This window comes from Pagrus major, chromosome 15 (assembly GCF_040436345.1).
Source record: "Pagrus major chromosome 15, Pma_NU_1.0".
In the NCBI taxonomy this organism is placed as follows: Eukaryota; Metazoa; Chordata; class Actinopteri; order Spariformes; family Sparidae; genus Pagrus; species Pagrus major.
The window spans coordinates 28,440,522-28,465,302 of record NC_133229.1 but is presented as its reverse complement, the minus strand read 5'-3'; the positions used below and the strand labels follow the sequence as shown (position 1 = coordinate 28,465,302).

At 40.0% G+C, this 24,781-nt stretch overlaps 1 protein-coding gene across 1 annotated transcript in view; it reads left to right on the top strand.

Moving 5' to 3' along the window:
* Positions 1-23,984, top strand: part of LOC141009608 (protein kinase C epsilon type-like) — a 63,838-nt gene extending 39,854 nt beyond the window's left edge. Inside the window, exons 11-15 of the mRNA XM_073482283.1 lie at positions 8,550-8,704; positions 19,660-19,798; positions 19,970-20,158; positions 22,844-22,990; positions 23,291-23,984. Of these exons, the coding sequence (XP_073338384.1) occupies positions 8,550-8,704; positions 19,660-19,798; positions 19,970-20,158; positions 22,844-22,990; positions 23,291-23,437 (777 nt within the window). The 3' untranslated portion in view covers positions 23,438-23,984. The remainder of the gene's footprint in view (positions 1-8,549; positions 8,705-19,659; positions 19,799-19,969; positions 20,159-22,843; positions 22,991-23,290) is intronic.
* Positions 23,985-24,781: the final 797 nt, after the last annotated feature.

Sequence of the window (24,781 nt, the reverse complement as noted above, 5' to 3'; positions counted from 1 at the left end):
GATCACTTTAACTTACTGTGGTTACATGTCTGTCGGTCTGTATACGCACGTAGCTGGTTCACAGACCTTTTGATTTGCTGCCCACATCTTTCGCAATCGCGACCGCAGCTTTGTAGGCAGAATTAACACTGGAGATGTCGTCTTCCTGCGCCAATCCTACAAAACCACATTTGCTTCATGCGTGAATAACAGAGGCATTAAAATTTAGCAGCTGTGACCAGCTCTGACACACACAGCAGCACAGTTTGCCTTTTAGGAATAATGACTCCTAAATCTTTGTATTTCCTATAATATGAAATATACCATATACCAGATCAGAATTCACACGCTTTTTATTTATCTTCTTCTGTTTTATGTGTTAAATTTATGCATGATGTCGTGTCCCCCAAAAAGTCTAAATGGGATGAAAATCTAGTATCTATCACACGTACGCTACCTCCTACCAGCAACCCCACAATGCAAGTAATATATTGCAATTTATAGATATAAAAATGATGCACAAAATTAGATCTGAAATCCAGATTTACTGTTCACTCACTGTAGGGAGTAGTGTATTCGTTAACGAGAGAGTGTTTTGCGTCAACTGAAAAGGACATTTGTTGGACGATACATTGCTCGCTGCTGATTGGCTGGAGCTGAGGCGAAACAAAAAGAAAACAGCGAATACTAATGTGATGACAGACTAATAAATAAAATTGTAACAGTGGTCGAAGAAGTACTTAAAGTATAATACATCGCTGTATTGAACTTGTTGTTGCATTTATATGTTTATCACTTTAATGATGCAGCTGATAAAGGTGGAGCTAATTTCAACTACTTTATTTGCTGCTGAGTAGTTTAATCAAAAATAACACATCATACTGTCATGGTTTATTAATATTTTGTATTCATAATCTGAATCTGCAAAGTAACCAGTGGAGTAAAGTCTAAAGTAACATCAAATGTAAATACATAAATACATGTTAGTGTAATTACATCTGATTGTCAAGCTAACAAACACATACAGGAGGTATCATTCATGTTTAAACAAATCCTGGGTCTGATTTTTGTCATATTTTTTGAATGTTTGTGTAAGTAGAAACAAAAAACACCTTGTTTTTACTTATCACTGTTTTTTGACTTTTCTCTTCAACAGCAAGTTGACAAATGCAGCGCTGTAGTGCCCACAGTCTCACCTCCTCCAGACAAAAACTAACTTGTCGTCAGTTTTTCTCTGCAGTATCGAGAATATTGATATTTCTCAAAGTGTTGTATCAAAGTTAGAAATTCCAGTATTGTGACACCACTAATCTCTTAGCATTAGCTCATAAGCTGCAACATCAGCTGCAGGAGTGGTGACTTCTTCCCTGAATTAAATTTTTTTTGTGCATGAGTACACTGTCATGTATCGCTGAACACTATTTATTGAAAGCTGTGATGAGAAACGTAGATGGAAGCTCAAATTTTTGATAAAGTTAAAACTTGGTAGTGCTGCAGATGTCCTGTCCCTGCAGCATGATCTAGAAGAGGAATAGTTTAAAATGTTTAAAATGAGGTTTTAGTTCAGAACCGGTTCCTGACACTACATCTCAAACAATCTGCACGTTCTGGATGACTCATTAGATGTGCTTTGCTTTGTATCTGTTTGGCCAGTGAGTGGCTGCTCAGTGCTTTGGGAACACAAGCTTGATTTAAACTGCAGGAGGTTTTTTTTTTTTTTTTTTTTTCTGGCAAACATTCTTGATCTGGTTCCAGGGCCACACACACAATACACTCTGTCCCCCAATTACAATCATTTCCTGCTGCCATCATCAGTGAAAAAAAAGAAAAAAAGAAAAGTGCTGCCCTCCTCTTAAAGGCAAAGTCCACAATAAAACGTTTATGACTCTGAGATCAAACTCAAATGGATGATTCACGCTGTGTATCTCGACGGTTGATGTTGCAGCATTTACAAGTAAAGCAGTGTGATAAAGCTCTCGTGAAGCATTTAGTGATCAGACAGCGTGATGGTCTGAACGAAACCCACAGAGTGAAAACAACCTTCTAGGTTCTGTTGAGTGAAATCACTGAGTGCATCTTTACTGGGCCGGCTCTGTGTGGTAATGACCAGCAGCCAAACGGTAATGGCTCGTAATGTTCCGAGAAAAATAGGGCAGCAATTCACTTTTTTTTTTTTTTTCGTACACGGACAAAAGTTCAAACCCCACTTGTTGTTTTTTCGTTCCCAGTTCAGACAGATTGTGATGAGCGAGTTCATACCGTCGGGAGGGAAGATGTGGCTCTCTAAAAACATACAGATACTTGTTTCTCACAGATTTTATTGTTGCATGAGTTTATTCACTCAAATGATTTATATAAACTTTACTTAATCTAATAGAGAACTCATAGTCAAGGATGAGCTGAGTGCATGATGAGGCAGAGAAGGACCATAGATACAGAAGATACAGTAGGAATATAATACAGGAGTACAGTTACTTTGGTTTGATATTCTACTTTCTCATCTACATTTACCTGCCAGCTGTAGATATAATGTATATACAGTTGGTAGATTTACTATTTCAGGGAAATGCTAATAAATATCACTAATAATGCTTTGATTTTCCCTCCTTTCTTCTTCCTTCCTGTCTTCTTCTGTTTGATAAGCCCCTGCATAAGTAATGTTTACTCTTTAATTACTCCATTAAAAGGTAATATTAATACTTTACTTATTACTCGGTATCAAAAGTAATTAGTTACGTTACTCGTTATGTTACTATGTTACTTTTACATAGGTAACAGAAATATATTACTAAGTAGTGTGTTACTGCTCAACACTGGTCATAATGTAAAAACACCTTTCTGGCCATTATTCAACGTCATAATCAGGAAGTTTAAGATTAAATTTCCTCCCCCTCCCTCTTCTCTTTCTTCTTTGTCTCAATTCTTTCCTTATTACTTCTTCTTCTCTTCTTCTTCCGTCTCCTTTTATTACTTTTTTATTGTCCTTCTCGACACGGCTTTTAAATGCTTCCTTGTTTTCTTCATTTTCTCATTCCTTCTTCCTTTCTTCCCTCCTTCTTTAATTTATTTTCCTCTTTAAGTGATCTTGAAGCAGAAAATTCCCCAAAATTAAGATATGAGGTTATACAAAACACACAACAGCAAAACTAAATAAGCCTCCCTGTTTTTATGATGAATTGTTACTTTTATTTTCTTCAGGAAGACAAAACGTGTCCTTACACTTCTGAATTATGTTTTATTGTTATTGTTTTATGGTGTGTGTGTGTGTGTGTGTGTGTGTGTGTGTGTGAGAGAGAGAGAGAGAGAGAGAGAGAAAGTATGAGTTAATCGGTTTGGGGTTACATAAGATGCAAGTTTAGACTTGTTCTACATACGTCTAGCAGGGTGGCATATAGGAGGCATGTTTAATCCTGCACACACACACACACACACACACACACACACACGCACACACACACACACACACACACACACACACACACACACACACACACATTATATGTCACACACACCCAGATGATCTCCTGCCCACACAGAAAATAACATCTTGATGTTATCTGACCATTGTATGTATGTATGCCTGTACAATGTGTGTGTGTGTGTGTGTGTGTGTGTGTGTGTGTGTGTGTGTGTGTGTGTGTGTGTGTGTGTGTGTGTGTGCGTGCGTGTGTGTGTGTGTGTGTGTGCGTGTGTGTGTGAAAGAGAAAGTATGAGTTCATCGGTTTGGGGTTATATAAGATGCAAGTTTAGACTTCCTCTACATACATTTCAGCAGGGTGGCATATAGGGGGCATGTTTAATCACACACACACACACACACACACATTCATTCTATGTCGCACACACCCAGACGATCTCCTGCTCACACGAACAATAACGTCTTGATGTTATCTGACCATTGTATGTATGTGTGCGTGTGCGTGTGAGCATGTGTGTGTGTGTGTGTGTGTGTGTGTGTGTGTGCGTGTGTGTGTGTGTGTGTGTGTGTGTGTGTGTGTGTGTGTGTGTGTGTGTGTGTCAGCAGTGGGAAGTCAGTATCTGTACATTTGTAATTACACTCAGGAAATGTTTATTCATGTTTGATTGGGTGGGACCAGCCGGGACTCAGCGTACATTTAAACAAACTATTTCGACATCCTGTTTAAAGTCGAGCGAGCGAGCGAGGGAGAGAGAGAGAAACTCTAGCTGAGGTGGACCGCCGGACACTTATGTAAGAGCTGATCCTGAGGCCCCTTTAAACTGACACTGGAGACGAAAAATGAAGCCTGAGGTCAGCTTTCAAAACACGGAGCGTGAATGTAGTGGAGATCAGCCGCGGAGGCCGGCAGCTGCTGAGGTTCAGCAGCTGGGCTAACTTTGGTCAGTTCAGGTCAAACTAATCAGTAAGAATCAATGTTGCAGCCAATGCAAGCAGAGATAAGAGCATGACACAAAAACAAACACAGCCACTTAAAGGACTAGTGCAGCAAAACTCTGTCTCTGAGTATCAAACGCTGACTCTGGTAGTGTTGGGAGATGCACTGAAGTGATTGGTATATGGATATTAAGTGGATTGAGTATCGGCTGTACATGGCCAGTCCCAGCCCAGCCGCCAGGAAGAAAGTTAACGTCTCAGTTAACGTTTCTGTAAACCACTGTTACGTTTAAATCTGAGGCTACGTACCGCATGTGTCATGGTCACATTACATGTTTACTCCCTGACTTTCATGCTGGAAGGTGGAGGGGTATCAGAGTTGCAGGTGACGTTTCAACATTTGTAAGAGTGAAACCACTGGATATTTTTAAGAACTCAATTTCCAGCCGTGTTTGGGCGACCAAAGCAGGTACTCTGAGGCAAAACATGATGTTTTCTCGACCCTGACCAAGTGGCTTTTGTGCCTAAACCTAACCAGAGCAAAAGCACAGGTTATCTGTGGTTTTGCAGCTGCCAGCCCACATTATATACACTTTAAATACACTATCAGTTACATTCAGAAAGCTTTCTAACACCATGATCACAATCTCTGGCCTAATGTCACCTCTCCGGTGAGGTATAGTGCCATAAAGTTGTCCAGTGTGTGCTACGAGTGACTCAGACAAGAAAACACACTGATAAGCTATTAAAATGATGTCACTGCTGTTTGTGATTGTGTTTTTACGTAGGCCTGTTGATTACTCACCGATGAGCAGACACACACAGACACATAAGTCGAAACCCCTCCCTGCAGATCATCACACAAGTCTACGGTCCCTTGAACATCATTGTTACAGAAGAAGCCACATGCTGCTTATCCAGGAACACATAAAAGGCTACATGTAATAAGCGTGAGGTTATTATAGAGATCAGCCATATGTGTGAGCAGGACTGACCAGCGCCAGGCTACCCATTTGTTGTATGTTAAATTTCAGCCTCGTTTTAAATGAAAATGACATTTTGCAGCTAAGATTAACCTGTTTTCTTTTTGAATTAGGTCAGAGGAAGTCGAGGTCACGGTTGAGCAGATCCTGTGGTTTTTGTTCATCATCAGCCACCTCCGTTTTGATTGTTTTCCTCAGAGAGAAGCAGGAAGAAAAGTGCAGAATGACAGGAATAATTCCCCGATAATGACTATGTGAAGAAACAGGATTGTTGAAACCTTAGAAATCAGAGGGGTTTCTTATAAATAACTTTTGGTTAACTGGAATTATGCCGGCTTGGGAAATTACCTGTTACCCTGCAGTTCTGTGTCATTTCTGAAGAAAACAGGAGATTATTGTAAGATCCCGTCCCCCAAATGTCTAAAGATATTGTGCCTGAGAGCAAGTTTTTGGTTTAGTGTATATAAAATGATGCTTACAGGTAAATGGAAGAAAGAATAGGGAAAGGGGTGTGTGTGTTGGGAAAACTGAGTTGAGATAAACCTCCTATTATTCCCATTTTGAGCTCAGGTCAGATGAAGGATTATGTGTTTGTTATCCTGACAAAGCTCTCTTGAACTTTCCAGATAATGTCAGAAACTCACTAAAGCGAAACAAGACTGAAAATCTGAATCTCTAAAGGTTCTCTAACATGTTCAGCTATACTGAATGATAAAAAACATTGTTTTTGAATCGCTGCACACACGTCTCATTGTCAGATGGCTCAAATGTAGTGAATTTAAAAGGACAACATAAAAAAATGAGAACATGCTCAAAGTTTAGTGCCTGCAGCCAGATGTTGATACTTTTGTTCAGCTCTGCAGTGTTGTAAAAAGTACCCAAAGGGTAAAGTTATACAAGATATCCTGATAAAATATCACTTAGTAAAAGTGAAATAACAACCTTATCGCCAGAATAAATGTCAGCTAAGCATGTTTTTACAAAACCACAGATAACAACTTTTAGTTTGTTTAGGATGAATTTTCTGTTTCTCTCTTGTCACAACACTGTGCTGATGTTCTGCTTAGGTTTAAGCACAAAAAACACTTGGTCAGGGAAAACATCATGGCTCAGCTTAAAATACCTATTTTGGTCGCCACGATTACAGATGAAGATGGTCTGACTGCCTGTGAAAAATAACCTGTTATGACACCATGAAAAATGGCTGGAAATGTCCAGTCCAATGTGTGTGTGTCGGCCGTTTGGCGTCCTTGTAATAAAGTCACCTCTGTTATCTCCACCGTCTGATGTGAAAGGTTGCTAATAAGCATTTAATGTGAACCTGATATGCCACGTTTGATACAAATGTCAACCTCGGACATATCTGTGGTTTGCAGAAATGCAGCTGCTAACATGAAATCCTCAAGGCTCCAAATAGTAGTATGCAGTATTTGTGTAAAAGTCCTAAAGAATCTGTTATTTAATGTGCTTAAGTTTCAAAAGTACAAGTAAAAATACATTGTACATATTTTCACATGTATGTATTGAACACATTGTATACGGATTACCCACCCATCATTTTTCTGATGATCTGAATCATTGTTTGTTTTTGTTTTTTAAAATCGAATCACTGGTAGAATAAGTAAATAAAAAAATGTGCTGCCCTTTCTCTGATGCAGAATGTAATCTGCAAAAAGTAACTAGTAACTAAAGTAATCAAATACATGTATATTTGGCTCCAAAACATTCCACCGCTGCACCTCTGAGCTTATTTCTGATACAGTTTGTGATACGTGATGAAGTGATGAGCTGCCCGGTCCTGTTGGAGATGTCAGTAGATGAAACTGCTCTTGTTGCTATGGGTGATGAAGAGCGTGTGTGTGTGTGTGTGTGTGTGTGTGTGTGTGTGTGTGTGTGTGTGTGTGTGTTGTGCATGTGCACTTTCACAATGGTTGACATTTATGAAACAGAAGCATGTATGTGACCTTATAAATCTATGTTCAGACATATTTCTGTCTCTTGTCTGCACACAGTTTTAGTCATGAACCTACACAGAGGTTTAAACACCTCAACTGTATGTAAAGGAACAATCCACAAAAAATATATGTCCCTCCTCTTTCCACCTGCATACATATCTGAGGTCCAGTCTTTGTGAAGGTCCACATACACAGCAGGGGGTCTTCGGATCAGACACAGTATAACATACATACATACACATGTACAGTATGTAGTCCATACGTGTCTGTGTCCCCTTTACTGCTAACAGTGTGAAGTTTGAGGGCTCACACAATGGCTGGGAGGGACTGCTCCTGGTTTCTTATATACGGAGCTGTTTATATCACAACCCCCCCAAACAATTACACACACACACACACACACACACACACACATCCTCTTTCTCTCGTATTTCCTATATGAAGAAAGGGAGCTGGAATTCAGGAAGGGGGCCATTTTCAGTACCAAGAGAATAGAGCTCAGAGGGCGAGGTATAGTGTATGTTATGTGTGTGTGTCGGTGTGTGTCGGTGTGTGTGTGTCACAGGAAGGGGGTCCTGTGGGAGCACAGACACTCAGTGTGAGTCACATAGACATTAGTTCGAATTTTTTATACAATCCGGGATTTTTCCACTTGTGAAATCTCGACCTGCTTCTGAAACATTCAACTTTTCCGGATTCAGTTTGCCTCCGTGTGCGTCAGTTAGAGATTACTGTGCAACACTACAGAGACATCAGGGTGTTACAGTATTTACTTAAGTAATCAACATTTTTGAAATCTCAAGATACTTTAATGAGACAAACAAAACAAACATATTCACAAGAGTTTATGTTCTTGGGAATCCTTCTGACAGCTTTTGGAAAAATACAGTTTAAGAAATGAGGAATTTTGGATACGAAGTTATGATGAGATCATTTCAGCTATAATATATTTGTATTTATTTTTATAATCTACCTGAACCTTAAGATATTATGTAAATACAAACACTTGCCCGTAAACAATTAGTTCATGAATAATCACTTATCAAACTCCAAATTAAAGGATTTTAAATAGAAAAACAGCTCGTCTGCCTGCACCATGTTTCACTCACAAATACACCAACATCACTTAATTACTTTATATTACATACATGTACATGTCCCATGCCTGCCTCATACTTTTCTCTTAACATTTTCTTAATATATCCAATTTGAAAACTCAGTTTAAGATCCACTATATTTTCAAAACAAAGAACTGACTCAACTCCTCTCTGTCTTCAGGACCGGCTGTTCTTCGTGATGGAGTACGTTAACGGAGGCGACCTGATGTTTCAGATTCAGCGTTCGCGGAAGTTCGACGAGGCACGATCTCGTTTTTACGCCGCCGAGGTCACGTCCGCTCTGATGTTCCTGCACCGGCACGGAGTCATATACAGGTAATCAGGCTCACAGCATCACCAGGAAGCTCATATGCATTTTGGCCTCTCAGAGTTACTGTACTATTACTTTTTTTATCACATGACAGTGTGTGTAACACCATTCTCATGCACTTTTGAACCTTTGAGTTCTTTGCACATTTGCAGAAGTTTTAACTCGAGTTATTCCTTTAATTGTTTGATATGTGAAGCATGAACGTTCTGCTTATTTGATTTAGTGCTTCAAGCTGAGATATGTGTCTCCATTACAGGGCATATAGGAGGATTCCTGGAAAAAAGGAAAAATAAACATGAACTGAAACTCCTAGCGTTAACGAGGAGAAATATTGTAAACTAAAGTGCTCTTTTCAGGAATAAGCACAGAGCTTGAACCCTTTCCTCATTCTTTGAAAATACTCAAGGGCATTAATGTGCTGCTTCTTTGGCCTAAATCTTCCAGCTGACAAACAAATGTTTCCCCAATACTAAAATGTTCCCAACATCTTGAGTCAGAAGCTCTCATGGGTCTTGTAGTTGTTTTTGACCAGCAGTGATCGCCTCCCTCCTCTCCTGAGACTTAATGTGGTTTTAAAAAATGTGTCTCTGTTTCATGTCTATTTTAACTCGTATGTCCTGGTTTGTCAAGTCAGTCAAGTGTACTCGGGCCTCAGAGATGAACTGATCATTTTGAAATCTTCGTGCTGCTCAACCCTGAACTCGTCTGACAGCTTTTCAGTCGGTGTGACGGTTTTGATGCATCAGTTAGCTGCTGAGTTATTGTGTCATGAAGTCTTCAACCAGAACAAAAACAGAGCTGCCAATGATCCGTGCAGCAGATGCAACGACCAAATACATGCGAAACTTTGCATGTTGATTGATTTACAAACACCAAAATATCTCTCGGTCATGGACAGGTACCAGGCCGCAAGGAAACCACGAGGTTCTGCAAAAAAAAACTTGAGTAGTACAAAACTTTAATAGCCTAAAGTCTATTTTTATGGCCCCTAACAACAATATACATTTGCATTGCATATAATGGCACAAGGTACATGGACAGTCATCGTGCCTGGAGGATGAGTCCTACTGAATGTCGTCATACTCTGACTCTTCACCTCGTGCCTCCATGCAAGCGTGAATGCTTGCATGGATGTAGACTCATCATCAGTTCATTAAGTGTAATGACGTCTATGTGAGTAAAATACAAAGGAAATAATTAATCGTTTTCCATTTCAGTTTGGTTTCATGTTTGTGCTCGCCCTCTCTTTCTCTGTCATTTTCTAGCTAGTACCAAGGTGTATTAATGTGTTAGCGGTCAATCTAATACAATTTAGACGCCACAATCATTGTGTGTTTGTGTTTTGAAGGCAGGTGAACCCACTAGAGATGGGCAATTGACTCCCTTCCCATTGCCAGTGGCAATTCCTGCCTTGCTGTGTTTTTTATCTGGTGTGTCATATATGATGTCACTAATCCCTGCGAAACCAAGGAGTAGAAAGCAGCCGATTATAAATCTCATCAGACGACATCCAGAAAAGGTTAAACCTTGTTTTTAAAACAAAGTCTGATGATGGAAGTTGCCAAGGAGTGAGTCATCTTGCTTTGCACATGTGCAGTCATAATCGGCAGCTGGCAGGGATCTGATACTGACATGGAAGCGGTCGTTACTTTTCTAGTCTTTTTAAGCTCAATGATGACTAAACAGTATTTTGTTTGCATCAAAGCATTGAGCTGGAAAAAACGTGAAAATAAGCGTTTTTTACCCAGGTGTCATGTTTCCATCACTGCCAATCAAAGTCATTTGACATGTGGATGAATGTGGATTGTATCTTTCACTTTGAAGACAAAAGCCAGATGTTCTTGGGTGTTTGTGTGAGACGGGTACAAGAGATCAGGCCACTGTGGGTACTTGATGGATGTGCCATCATCTACCATGCAGCAGTATGAATGTGAATGTGATGCGACGTGGAAATCACCCCTTCATCCAGGTGACTGGGTTAGTAAGACTTCATTATGCTGAGGTTAGAGAGGTCAGGTTGTAGGAGAATGGCTGTTGTTGGTTCGAATCCTTCAGGAAATTGAGTGACACAGAAACAGCTAATTTGAACACAAGTGATGTTTGTTGTCGGACGTTCGTGGATTGTTCTGCTGCTCAGTCACAGTGAGAAACACATTAAATATTTTCACGAGTTATGAAACTGGACGTCGTTGACCCTGGAGGCTCTGTGTTCGAGATTACCTAACTGTCCATCTACTTTAGGTACTATTATCTGTCTGTGTGGACTCCTCAGTCATAATATCATTGTCAACCAATAGCAAACACACAGCTGGTCCCACAAAAGCAACGCACTGCTCGAATCATAACACCATTGTGATGGACGGAGGCTCAGTGCAGGTTCAGCCTGTTTGTTCCCAAGATAACTGTGATGGAAGAAAAGTGAGTTGTTCTTTCCGCTGTTTTCTCTTCGTGAATCTGAGGTTTGATTTGCTGTTTAGATTCTGTCCTCATGCAATCTGTGTATGTGCGTGTCAGGCCGACTCAACTTGACACTGACGTGAGGTGTGGTTGTTTTGGATGTATGAGTGTGGTGGATCATCATCATCATCTGCATGTGTGCCCTTAACAGCCATGAATATACAAAATGATGGCATAAAATCATCACGCACAAAGCCCCAGATTGAGGACACAGGCTGGGAAGTGATCCAACATGAATAGTGTATTGTTATTGAAGACTGAAAGCTGGTTCTGTTTTGTTTCTCAACAGTTAACACAAATTTACACAAACTTCATTTGAATCCATTTGTCTACACCCTTTTTTTTCCACCAGAGGGTTTAATAAAGTCTCAGGCAAAATATTGCATGTACGTGTTTCTGTTTTTGGACTTCAGACAGCCAGAAATCTGGCCAACATCCATTTACTCAGAACCAATTATAACTTGCACAAAACTAATCAAAAACTGTCAAACTCGGCGTCAAGCAGGTGGAAAGAAACCAAACTGTGCTTTCACACAATTGGCTTTAAATGAATATGACAGCTGCACCAATCCTTATTCTGGTAAAGGGGAAATAAAAAACCGACCCGACCTGTTTGTATTTATTTTAACCAATCACAATCACTGCGGCGCTAAACCCAGCATGCATTGATGTGGTGTGGAGGGGGGAACTTGTTTTGTTCGTTGTGAGGTGAGTTCTGGCATTAAAATGACTAAAAGCCTCGCAAAAGAAAAGGTAAGAGCTGCTGGCTTATGTTAGCGCCATTAGCAACCAGTTTAGTGTTAGAGTAACTCGGATTTTGGAAGACGTGGGACTGAAATAGGCGTCGAATGGCAGTCGACTGTACATCCGCTGAGTCAGGCTAGAAAATATCTGACATCCCCCTTGTTTTAAACAGAGGCCCGTCAACTTAAAACCTTTGAAAAGACTCGTATAAAAGGGTGCAGTGTGAAACTGAAACATATGAAAGTGTTAGTGAGTCATTGGTGATATTTCTCAGCATCAGAAAGCCGTGAAAGCTGACAAGACGGCAGACTACTGACGCTTTTTGTGACTGAGATTTTATTTTTTTAAAACATCACCAAATCAACTGACAAAAAAGTCATTGTAGTTGTCTACTGGTTACTAATATGTTAACCCAGTGCAAAAAAAAATTAATTAATATGATAATAAAAACGTTTACACAATACATAAAATATAAAGCACAGATCCAAAACAAGGAGAAATGATCCAACAGAGCTTTGAATATGAATATGTTGAAATAATTGAATAAAAACAGACTTTAAATAACGTGAAACACAAAATATGTGTTATAAAATTAAAGCATGACAGCATGGGGGTGGCTACAGCCCTTATACAATTTCTGGGGGGCGCCATCGAGCATGACACAGGATAAAACCATACAAAGTTACATAACCCACTCTCATAGTTTGTAAACAGAGGATGTGAAATGAAATACAGTTCTTCCACCATCCCGGCTCATTATTTAGTTATTTTGGCTCCATGATCTCACAGAGACGGCTGTCCAGTCCTGCTGGTGCCTGCTGGACCACCACTTATTGTTGCGTTACAATGCTTTTATTAATGAAGGAGGTCGTGATCGTTAAAATTACAACGGTGTGAATGTTTCTTTAGGATGGCGCAATTTGACCCCAATCCAAAACAGTCATCGAGGTTAAAGCCAAAAAAGCTCAGCGTGTTATTGTTCTGTGTTTGTTTTCAATTTCTTTTGGCTGCGTAACAAAGCATTTAAAAAGAAATACTCCACCCAAAGTCTGTTTGTGTCGAACACTCACCTCATGGAGAAATGTGGAAGTTGGCCGTAAAAAGTCTCTTATTACCAGATATGCCTCCAGCAGACTCCAGGCTGTGATTAGCAGTAACAAAGGAGATATTATTACTACTTGAAAACAGTCTGCTTGGATTCATGCCACTTATTAATGACAATAAATTCCAAAGGTAATCAGTGGGAGAATGTAACTAAGTACATTTACAGTAGTACAAATTCTATGTGCTTGTTTACTTGAGTATTTACATTTTCTGCTACTTTATACTTGTATTCGACTACATCTCAGAGGCAGATATTGTACTTTTTACCACATTTGTTTGACAGTGTCGTCCAAAGTTTACCCTTATTGGTTGAGAAACTTCTCCTACTTCTTAAACTAAATAAAATATTTTAAAATCTCCTTACTTTAAGTACATTTAGCTGATAATACTTAAGTATTTTACTGAAGTAAAGTTTTCACAGTGTGGTGGTCCCTTGTTTTTTTTTAAGGAGGTCATATAATCCTAATTTTCATGTTCATACTTCTATGGCAGGATGAAGCCAGTCAGAGGCAGAGTAGGGCGGGTCATGCCGAGCAAGGTAGTATGATCTTAAATTACGCTGCTGCAGCAACTGTGTCTGCTGACTGACTGGAGTGTATATTTTATAATATATATAAATATATATATATATATAACGCCTGATACATAGTGACGCACATAAGTTACGGAAGTAAAGGCTCGACTCCAAACCAGGCGTTTCAGGAGCAGTGTTTTCTGTGCCGTGGACTTTGGGCTTTTTTCACTTTGCAGACCTTAAACACGGACAAAAAAAGCATGGAAAGCCAAAAAGCATAATATGCCCTCTGTAAGTTAAGGATATGAATATTTCTTCCACCTCTGGCGATGATGATTAATTCAAAAAGTATAGTCATTTTCCAGTCAGCTTATATCAAACAAATATTGAAATTTCTACAGGAGAGATTGTGTGACATTGTTGGATCATTCCTGATGATGTAAAGAAAGAATTTGATTCCATACAGTACAGGGGCCTTCATCTTAAAGGGTCCTTGTACTAAAAGTTCAATGAGAAGTCGAAGATGAAGGATTTTTCCCATAAATTAAGACTCGATCCCTGCAGAGAAAACAGTTATTCAACAAGCATCTTAACCACGTCTCGGTTAAAAGCATTCTCCTGACTGCAAGTGAAGAGGACAGTGTTCGGGAGTTTTGTGTGTGCAAAAGTTTCGCTGTAATAAAAGTTTTTTTTTTAATTTTATGTTTAAATGTGCAAAATGAGGGCGTCTTATTCTGCACTTTAAGCGTACATTTCCACAGCAGATATCTGCAGTAGAAATAAGGTGTTTTGTCTGATGGGAGACATGTTGTAGAAGCAGACAAGCCCAAACACGCTTAATTAACACAAAAAGCAATGTTTTGATCATCAGTGTCAGGCCTGAGGACACATGCTGACTCAGCTTGGCATTTACTAAAATTAAGATTAATGGTTTAGTCTTTCAACATTGTTTTCTCAGTCATGCTCTTTTGATAGTGAATATTGACTCTGTCAGACGTTGGCAGGGACCGAGAAACAAACATGCACCCACATCGCTGTTAATTCCTGGTAGCTTAGTTGAGCTACCTGATCCTCTCTCTCCCTTTCTCTCGTCCCTGACCCACTTTGTTGACCAGAGGAATATGAACAACAAGTTTCGTGGGAACATAATGTCCCGACTCTCTTTTCTCTCCTCCAACAAACCTCTTCCTCTCCCCTCCCTCACCTCGCCGCCCCATCCTCCTCCGTCACGCTTCAGATGCTCGTCTTTTTCTCCCATCAGCCCCCTCGTCGACGCTCCCGTCCCGAAAACTCCCCCCCACCAAAAAAAAGAAAAATAGAGACAGTAGCTCAAGTTCCTCTTTCGCTTCTTTTCAAATTGAACTCTTCGAGACCAAATAAAGGAAATGTTTGGATGTGATAGTGTTGACAGAGCAGGTTCAGACTGGTTGCCGGGCAGATACACGTCTGGATAAACACACACATGCACAAGTGAGTCATCAAGACTTTACTTGACATCATCAGCATTGATGCATGACCAGATACTAAAGATAAGGTGATATTTTTCACGCCCACTACATCAGTGTTTAATGTTCACCTATGTGTACCTACATTTAAAATGAAAATGAAAATATCGTTAAAAGTAAGAAGCATCTGATGCCAGCTGGGTTTCTACAGACACATGCTGGTCAGGACTCACAATGTGTAAGTTGATTTTACAGAAATAAAAGAAGTCACATCCAAGAGAATTTGATAGTGTATGCGTGTTGCATACGCCAAAAATGTTTTCTAGCTTCTGGGTTTACTTCCTGGTTATGCACAGTGACCCCGCAGTGACCCCGCCTTGGCACAAGGAAAGTTTTACAAATATGAAACCTCCATAGATCAAGATCTGATAATGGAAAGAGTCATAATCGAGCGTGCAGTTCGAGATGTCTTGTCTTCTGTGTTGTGACTCATCTGATGTAGACTGGTTGTATAAAGGCTGTTCAGTCGACGTTCACCTCCCTTCTGCTATCTGCGTGTTACCTTTTTCAAACTCCCCCTCTGTACGGGAAACAACTACAACATTTTCTGACCAAGCGCTGAAACTGGATTGGATACAAATGCAAAAGAAGTTAGCAGCTGTTGCCTTTTCTTTTGCGGGAATTAAGCCATTGTAATGCCGGGATCTGCCCCTTTGACACTGTTTTGCAGGGGCACCGTCACTGTGACTCTGTCACACATTGCTCCATGATTGTGATTGGTTTAAAGAATTACAAACAAGCCATCGAGTTATTTTTTCTCCACCTGAAGCAGAATGATAATGGGTGCAGCCAGACTTTTCTTCAGCGCTGCCACAGTGCTGTGTTGATAGGTCTGGACCCGCAAGACTACATGATGATTTGTTCTAAATGAAGTCGTAGGTCCGAGGCCAGGTGAGCTAAACACCTTAAGAAACCCACACATGACGGACACGAAGACGGTTCAGTCCTGATGAAGGTTTTGTCACATTTTCATTTTATCTTCCAGTTTATCAGTATATCTGTTCCTCCAGCCTGATCTGCCTCTCATGTGATTCCTCACAGATAAATGAACCAGTGTGTGTGTGTGTGTGTGTGTGTGAGAGAGAGAGAGAGAGAGAGAGAGAGAGAGGGAGGTTAGCTCAGTGCACAGGGGTTGCCGCTGAGGACGTAATGGAAAAATCACTCAAGATTAACATGAAACACAGGAAATGCTCTCAATTGAGCCTGATTGCCTCGTGTGTGTGTGTGTGTGTGTGTGTGTGTGTGTGTGTGTGTGTGTGTGTGTGTGTGTGTGTGTGTGTGTGTGTGTGTGTGTGTGAGAAGCTTCTGACAGTGCTGACAGAGCAGCTCCTGTTTATTGACAGGATTTCTTTAAGCGGTATTACAGCTTTTATGGGAAAATAAAAACATCTCGATGCTGATGTTACTGACTGTAGGAACACAGTGTGACGGTCCTATTAAAACAAAATTAAATCAGACACAGTTCCCAGAAAATTCCTTCCCCAGAGGTCTCTGTCATATTAAAACAAAACAAACAAAATCTCTGTCAATTTTCTGCTTATCGAGCTGATGTTTGATTGATGCTGTTGCAGTTACACAAGCTTAACAGGTCAGCACATCAGCCAATACTTCAACTGAACGTGATATTAAAGAGTTCACATTTATGTTTGTATTTGCTTGGTGGAGTTGGTCCTTTACAATCCTCATTCAATTTGATATCGGGTTTAACAAACACCTTTATTAACCATTCATTCATTCATTCATTCATCTTCCTCCGCTTATCCGGGGTCGGGTCGCTTCAAACCACTTCAAATTTAATTTCACCCTTTTATTGCCGCTTTAACTTCGAGTTAAAGTTGTTAAAATAATCTTACGCTTCACTGACAGGATTCTTTATCAGCTCGTTCCATCCGGGTTCAGTGTGTTCTTCTTCTACTGCAACATGCTGAACCACTTTTTCCAGTTTAGGCATGAAGCTGCTGTGAGTGAGGATGAGGGACACCACGGACCGGTTGCCCATCTTATCTCAGCTGTCAATCGTAGCTCGTCCTGCCCAAAAGAAGCGCGACAGATGTACATTATCTCATAATCTCATTATCTCTTTAATTGCCTTCTGAAAAGCTAAAATGTACCCCTGATATTTTTTGTCCACGTTCTTTTGATCCTGAATGTTTATGACACCAGTTAATGAGTTATTTTGCTTTCGATTTATATGTTTTTTAAAACTAAACAACAAGTCTGACAAATACAACGTAAGAGCAAAAGAGAAAGTCGTAACACGAGTTGATGAAACAAGAGAGAAAGAGCCTGGAAATGAAAAACTAATATAAGCGTTGACCTTACTGGTCATTCATCTCAATAAACCAGACAAAAAAGGTTTTTTTTCAGAGCACAGGAACCCTTTTTTCTTTTTTTATTCAAGCACTCATTCATTCATTATCATGCAAAAGACTTAAAACCCAGAACACTGCAACAACAAATAGTAATGTTCAAAAAAAGACTGGAACACATAAAATAATAGCAATACAGATTTGTGCAGAGAATCAAATCATGAATAAACCTGATTGAATAAATCTGCACTAACTGACAAGAAAAAAATGAAAGATTATCTAATTATCTGCTGTGCACCATAGATTAGCTTTTGGTACTACAGAACATCTTCACACAAATAAATATCATTCCATTAGTGCAGCTGAACACCTGCAGCCACTTAATATTGGATTTTCCTGCAGCGAGGTGATGTGTAATACAAAGATTAACGTCAGCAGCCAGTTAAATCCATTCACAAAAAGTGAATTAAATTCATATGCTATTTTTCTGCCCTGCTGCAGGCGTTCAATTCACATCTAATGTCGTAAGAGTTGCCTGGAGGTGAGATATGCAAACAGGCAGCCACAGAGTCTCCGGTTTAATTTTTCGTCTGGGGAAATGGAGAACAAGTGCAGCTCTTTCCTGCCTCAGCGCAGCGCCATCAATGTGCATTTTAGCAAAGGCACAGACCCCACCTGCAAAACAGCACAAAACAGTGGTTGTTTTTGGAGCTAAGAGTGATGAAAGTTTTGGATTTCATGCAGAGTTCAAATACATTCAAACAAACGTACTTGAGTGAAATTACCCAGGAAAAACAAACATGTTGGAAATGGATTTCTTGGAAAGACATAATTCAGGACTTCAATCAATGAAAACGGTGAAAGTTGACAACTGCCAATGTCTTGAGTGAAAAATTGGAGCCGCAGCCACATTCAAAGTGAAGGTTTGGCCTTGAGTAAGCACAAAAACACTCAGGAGTGTTCGCTATGTTAGTCATCATAGTTTGACCTAAACTTGAACCAATATGTAAAACCTTGATTGAAAGCCAACTGTCAAGCTCCACTGCATCTGACATGTCATGTTATTTCTTCTTGAGACTTGAGGCACATTAGCATACCAGTCATGGTTTCGCTTAGCACGAGATCCAGATACCTGCCGTAACCGCAGTGAACTGTTCATCGTCAATCAAATGAGTAAAAGACCGTTTATAAAATTGCACAAAGAGAAATTATATTGTTGAAATTATATAATGTTTAAAGAGATTCAGTTTCAGAAAGGTTGTTCCGATGTCTGGGAACATTAACTGAAGACATCTGCATTACGGATGTGAAAACCTAGAGCCAAACCATTTGCTATGATATAGCTGATTAATAATTTCGAATTCAATATTTTTTCTTTTATTTAAAACAAAGAAATTGGTGTTTGTTTTGTGAGTTTTAAAACACGTTTCTTTATATCCAATTTTTATTCTATGTTGAGTTTTAGTTCAAGTTTAACTGAATGTTCAAAAGTTGAGTTGAGGGTGCAAAAAATACAAGATATACTGCGATAGAAGGACTATAAATAGCGGCGTTGCATAATAAGCAGCTTGTTTGCATTTATTGTTCATTTTTCTCACAACTCTCAGCAGTGCAATCAATAATCTGTCAGAGCAAGGCATGATGGGACAGACGAAAGGACAAATTTTTCAACATTAAATCACAGCAGCTCTCAAACGGGATCATCAAGCTGCCTTTTTTTTTATTTTGGGGTCTTGCAGATACAGAACAGTTGCATAAGCTCTCTTCAGAACAACATGCTCCATCTCCTCCCCGGCTTGTCGGGGCGGCTGTATTTTTGAAAACACCTTTAGCTGAATGGTTGCATTGGCTACATAGAGGAGATGTTGACATTTTTGTAGCAATCAACCATCAAGCTCAGATCGGCTGCATTCATAACCGACCCTGTCATCTCTCAACACTGCTGCTTTTATCTCCCACACTTCTCTCTCCCTCTCTCTCTGCCTCCCCTCCCTCCCTCCATCTCTTTTTCTTATTCAACCCTTGGTTTTTCTCAGGTCAGTTCCCCTTTCCATGCTTCCATGCTGGAGCTGTGAAAACCTTTTCCTTAAATTTGTGATTAATTATGTGAAGCATACATTAAACAAGAGCAGGAGAGACGTCATTGAAATAAACTGAAACATCTAAAATGAAAGGCTCAAAAAGCCCATGCTATAAGCAACCAAACTGAAAGCTGTTGTGTGTTTATTTTTTAATGATGTCATTTCTGTCAGTGTACATAGTGTATTTTTGCAAAAATCTCCCTTGCTAATTCTTCTTTCCACTTGTACAACCCTCCTGCTCTGCAGAGACTTGAAGCTGGACAACATCCTGTTGGATGCGGAGGGCCACTGTAAGCTTGCAGACTTTGGGATGTGCAAAGAGGGAATCCTCAATGGAGTCACCACCACCACCTTCTGTGGGACACCAGATTACATCGCACCTGAGGTGACCTCAGACACACGAACAACGTCCAGCATGTACACAGGATACACATATTTCATTTGTAACGATGAGGTCCATGTTCGACCGTTTGCCGATGATACCCTACTTTCTATTGATATGCTAAGTTGAAGCGATGATGTGAAATTATTTCCTCTCCTTCTTATGTGTGATTAGATACTTCAAGAGCTGGATTATGGCCCGTCAGTGGACTGGTGGGCTCTGGGGGTGCTGATGTATGAGATGATGGCAGGCCAGCCACCATTCGAAGCTGATAACGAAGACGACCTTTTCGAGTCCATCCTCCATGACGACGTCCTCTATCCGGTCTGGCTTAGCAAGGAGGCTGTGTCCATTCTTAAAGCGGTCAGTTAGCGGAAGATGTGTGGGGGGGTGCTTTTTGATTTTTGCTTTTTGACAGAAATGAGCATGTGTTGTAAATTTCAGTGCAGAAATGACAGCTCCATACTGCTTTTAAGGCTTTCACAGTTAGTTTTGTCTGAATTTATGGAAGGAATTGTGTTGTGAACACTTTCTTATCCACTTCCTACTAGGTATGTATTCACACCTGGCTTGTTTGGAGTAAAATTATGAAATTATGACATTTTATATTCAAAAAGGTCAAAGGTCAACTTCACTGTGATGTCTTTAATATTCTGCAAAAAATGTTCTGGCCATTATTCAATGCCTTAGCTCAGGAACAGGAACTTGATTGGTGTGGGAGGCATACGACCACGAGGCGATGATGGATGATGTTTCTATTGAGAAAGCAAATGGAAAAACTAGCAGTATTTTGGGATGTTACGCTTGTGATTTTAGCATGCTTTCAAAGGCTAAACTACTAAAAATCCATCTGCTGATGGTGAAATCTGTTCAGGATGATTTGGTCCAGACCAAATGTACCAAACTAAGTCCATCTAAACACCATGGTGTGAGATTTTGAGTTTGTGGGCAGTCGGAACAAAATGCGGCCACCACAAGCCAAAATCAACAATTTGTGCTTGTCGTGATAACATTATTGGTGAACTGTATGCGTTCTTACTAACAGACCTGCAAAGTCGTCTCGCTGCTACTAGTTCAACTCGTAATGATAAAGAAAATGTAAAACCTCCTTCTAGCACAATCTGCCTTCACCATGTGAAGTCTTAGTTGTGGTTTTTCTCATGTTTTCTAACAACAAATGTAGTTTTGTTATGAGCTCTGATTTTACATGATATCCAGTCCCAGTGCGCTAATGGACTGTTACAGATCCAAATAAGGGATCCACAACTGACATCAACTGGTTGATATCTTCACATTTATGTCTCGCTCCCTGTGTTTCTTTGCTTTTGTCTCTTGTTCTTTTTTGTCTTTTTGTCTCCATGTGTCTTTCTTGTGTCTTTCTCACCATCACATGTGATTGAGGATGCAGCTTTGTGCTTAGTGTGACATGTTGATCCATGTTTCCTGATCCTCAGCAGAAGGAATGTTGGATAATTCCCTCTATGTTTGATTCGATGACTTTGTTTTCTGTGTGTGTTGTGTGTGTGTGTGCGTGTGTGTGTGTGTGTGTGTGTGTGTGTGTGTGTTGTAGTAGTGCCACTTTTCTGTTCATTTATTTGTACGTCCAGTTTTTTCCATCACAAGCCTTGCGTTTACCTTGGCTGGTTTAACTGCAAAGCCTTGTGGGAAAGTGTGTGTGTTTATGTTAGACAATGTCTTGGACTCTGACCAGTCACTGGACCAGCACTCTGGGCCCTGATTGGACATGTTGTCCAGCTGAAGGACTCCGGGTCACATGTTAGACTCTCTCTAACAGCTCAGCAGCCTGTTCACCACTCATCCAGTTTTTTTTTCTCAAGAATTGAGAAAATCCTGAATATTTTAGGAGCTGTTATTTCTGTGTGAGATGTGTTTTCATCAACATTTCATATCTTAGGCTGCTCAAGATGTTTTGATGTTGTATAAACAGTTTTTTTAATTAAGATACCATTCAAAACCACCCTCAGACAAAAAATAAGTACAAATCCAAATATAATCTCTGGGTTTTTGGTAATGTAGAACTTAATTAGCTAAAGTTAGCAAGTTTATTTATTAAGCATTAAGGCAAGTTTATCTATAAAGCACCTTATCATACACAGAAGTTATTCAAAGTGCTTTATAGACAAGTTTTTTAAAAAGGGGGAAACATGATGGCTAAAAGTCATTTCAGCATGCTTGGTTTTTCCTCTGGGCACCACTGGCTGACCGGCCCCTGCAGATCTGCAGAGCTTGAACTCCGTTAACGTATCTACAATATATTTTGGGCCCAGGCCATTGAGAGGCTCTCAGACAATAAATAGGGCCTTGAAATCAATTCAGTGTTTAACCAGAAGCCAGTGGAAGGACCTTAGAAGTGGAGACATGTGTTCTCTCTTCTTTGTGTTTATTAATAATCTGGCAGCAGCATTTTGGGTGAGCTGCAGATGTCTAATGGTCGTACAGCAGATCAAAGTCTAGGATGTGCCACTTCTGTTGCTTGTTGATTCAGCATTTAGAAATAGGACAGCGGTGTATTCTGACATGAGGCAGAGTTTGGGGCCTATATACAAAATAATACATATGTGTGTTTGATGTGTGTCATACACTGCTGCTGTGTGTGTTTCCTTCACTCCTCTACACTTGAAAGTGGATATTTTGTTTATTTTCTTCGGTGCCTGCGGACGCTCGTCATTTGATTTATTTTTAGTCTCTTGCGGTGATTGTGTGAAATTGTCCTTTTCCTCGGTGTCCGAGCCGCCTGCTGTCATAAACAGGTAAAACAGACTGAGAGGCCCGACATCCTCTACAGAGGAGTAATAAATATAAAAAACATCTATTTTCAGCTGAACAAAATGATGATGTTTGTTCTCTTATCCAGAACATGATTCAGCTTATTAAAAAAAAAATGATATTTGCGTCACAACATTTCTCTTTTTTTCCTTTTCATGGAGCCAATTTTAAATAAATTAAGCATAAGTTTTGTACAAAAAATAAAACTATTCCTTTTCTCTCCACATCTTCATCTCTTTCTTATTTCCTGTCACTTCTCAGTTCATGACTAAGAGTCCTAACAAGCGTCTGGGCTGTGTGGTGGCTCAGGGTCTGGAGGAGGCCATTAAGCTCCATCCTTTCTTCAGAGAGATCGACTGGACGCTGCTGGAGCAGAGGAGAGTCAGACCACCTTTCAAACCACGCATTGTGAGTTCACACAAACACAAACACACACACACACACACACCAGAGATAAACATCTGTGAAAAATGGATTGTGCTTGCAGGGGAAGAGGCTAAATATTAGCTTTATTGCTGTTATGAAGAGAAGCATTTACTGTATTTTTGCACCAGTTCCTGGTAAAATAATCCTCTACCAGGAACTGAAGGAACAAATTCTCTCTCTTATTATCATTTTTGAATTTTATTTTGGGAAAATGCCTCTTTTAATGATTACTCAACATTTAATCTTACTCGTCCAACTCGTCTCGTCTCGCTTGTTTTCCAGAAAACCAAAAGGGATGTGAATAACTTTGACCAGGACTTTACACGTGAAGAACCCGTCCTGACGCCGGTGGACAACAGCATCATCAAGCAGATCAACCAAGATGAGTTTAAAGGATTCTCCTACTTCGGAGACGAGACTGCGGCCTAGACGCGCAGACACTGACACGCATATGCATACGATTAGCAACACACGTGCGCGCCTCCATCACCACAACCAAGTGAAGACACAGTATTTAAAGAAAGACTGAACTTTTCCAGATCTTGCCCACTCCAGGAATTATACTAGACCATCTGTATCTCTCTTTAAGGTTTCTGTGCTCTTGATGTTTGTCCATTTGTGCATATCCCATCATGCTCTATGCCTCGAGCAAGCATGTAAGTGCAGGTCAGTGACTGTAAGACATGACCCCAAAGCTTCTTAACTCGGTCTGGATGTATTTCTGATGCAGGCGAAGCGGCGGACAAAACCAAACTCTGTGTTTCAGAGGGGGTGTTTTGAAATAGATGCATGGGTCATGTGTGTGTGCGTGGCGTGTGTTAAGAGAGAGAGAGATAATGTGTGTACAAGCGTGCATGCATGTGTAGTTGCATACCTCTAGAAAGAGTAAGACTGTCATTTCTGTTTCATGATGTGTCGTATCCAGTGTCCGTCTGTGTTTAAAGAATGTTTTTCTTCCCTAAACATGTATGTGAATGGAAAAAAAAAAAAAACTGAACCAATGATTGTATTTAAAGAAAAAAAAATGGTCTTGAAAAGTACTTCATTATAAAAAAAGAGATGTCGTAAGGAGATCATGGTAATATATGGTGAATTTAGAAGTTTTGTCAGTGCTTGATTTTAAAATTCAAGAGTCAAATTAAATATTAACTCAAAGATGAACCACAAAAGTGACACTCTGGCATTCTGAAGTTTAGTTTAGTATCTCAGCATGTGCTGTTTTTACTTCTCTTTCCATATTTGAGCTTTTTTAGTTCATCATTCTCCCGCTCTTCGTTAAAAAAACACAATTGGTACCATTAGCCACCAGCTAACAAACCTAAAGCAGCTCACCACAGGGAGTGTGTCCGTAGTTCTGGTGTGATATGTGCTAACAAGCGGTTTTCCATATAAGCTGACAATGAGACAGCTGCCCAATGACGGCGAGTAACGAGCTGAAATCTTAAAATTTCAGAGGAGCTTTAAAGGAACAGTTCACCTAAAAATGAGAGTTCAGTCGTTATCTACTCACCCTGATGGAAAGTCAGGTGAAGCTTCGTTGTCCACAAAACATTTCTGCAGCATCACAGAACACAGATGCAATTTTATGTTTTGTTTTGGGTTTTTTGGCTGTTGAGTCCCCAGCTACTTCATTTGGGTGAACTGTTCCTTTAAAAAGATTTTTTAAATTTGTTTTTTAGGTGACGTCCTTGTTCCTGAAACTCTCTCTTCTCTCCTGGAGTCTTTGTAGGTCAATTCCTTAAATCCCTCCGTGATCATCTGATCATTGAAAGA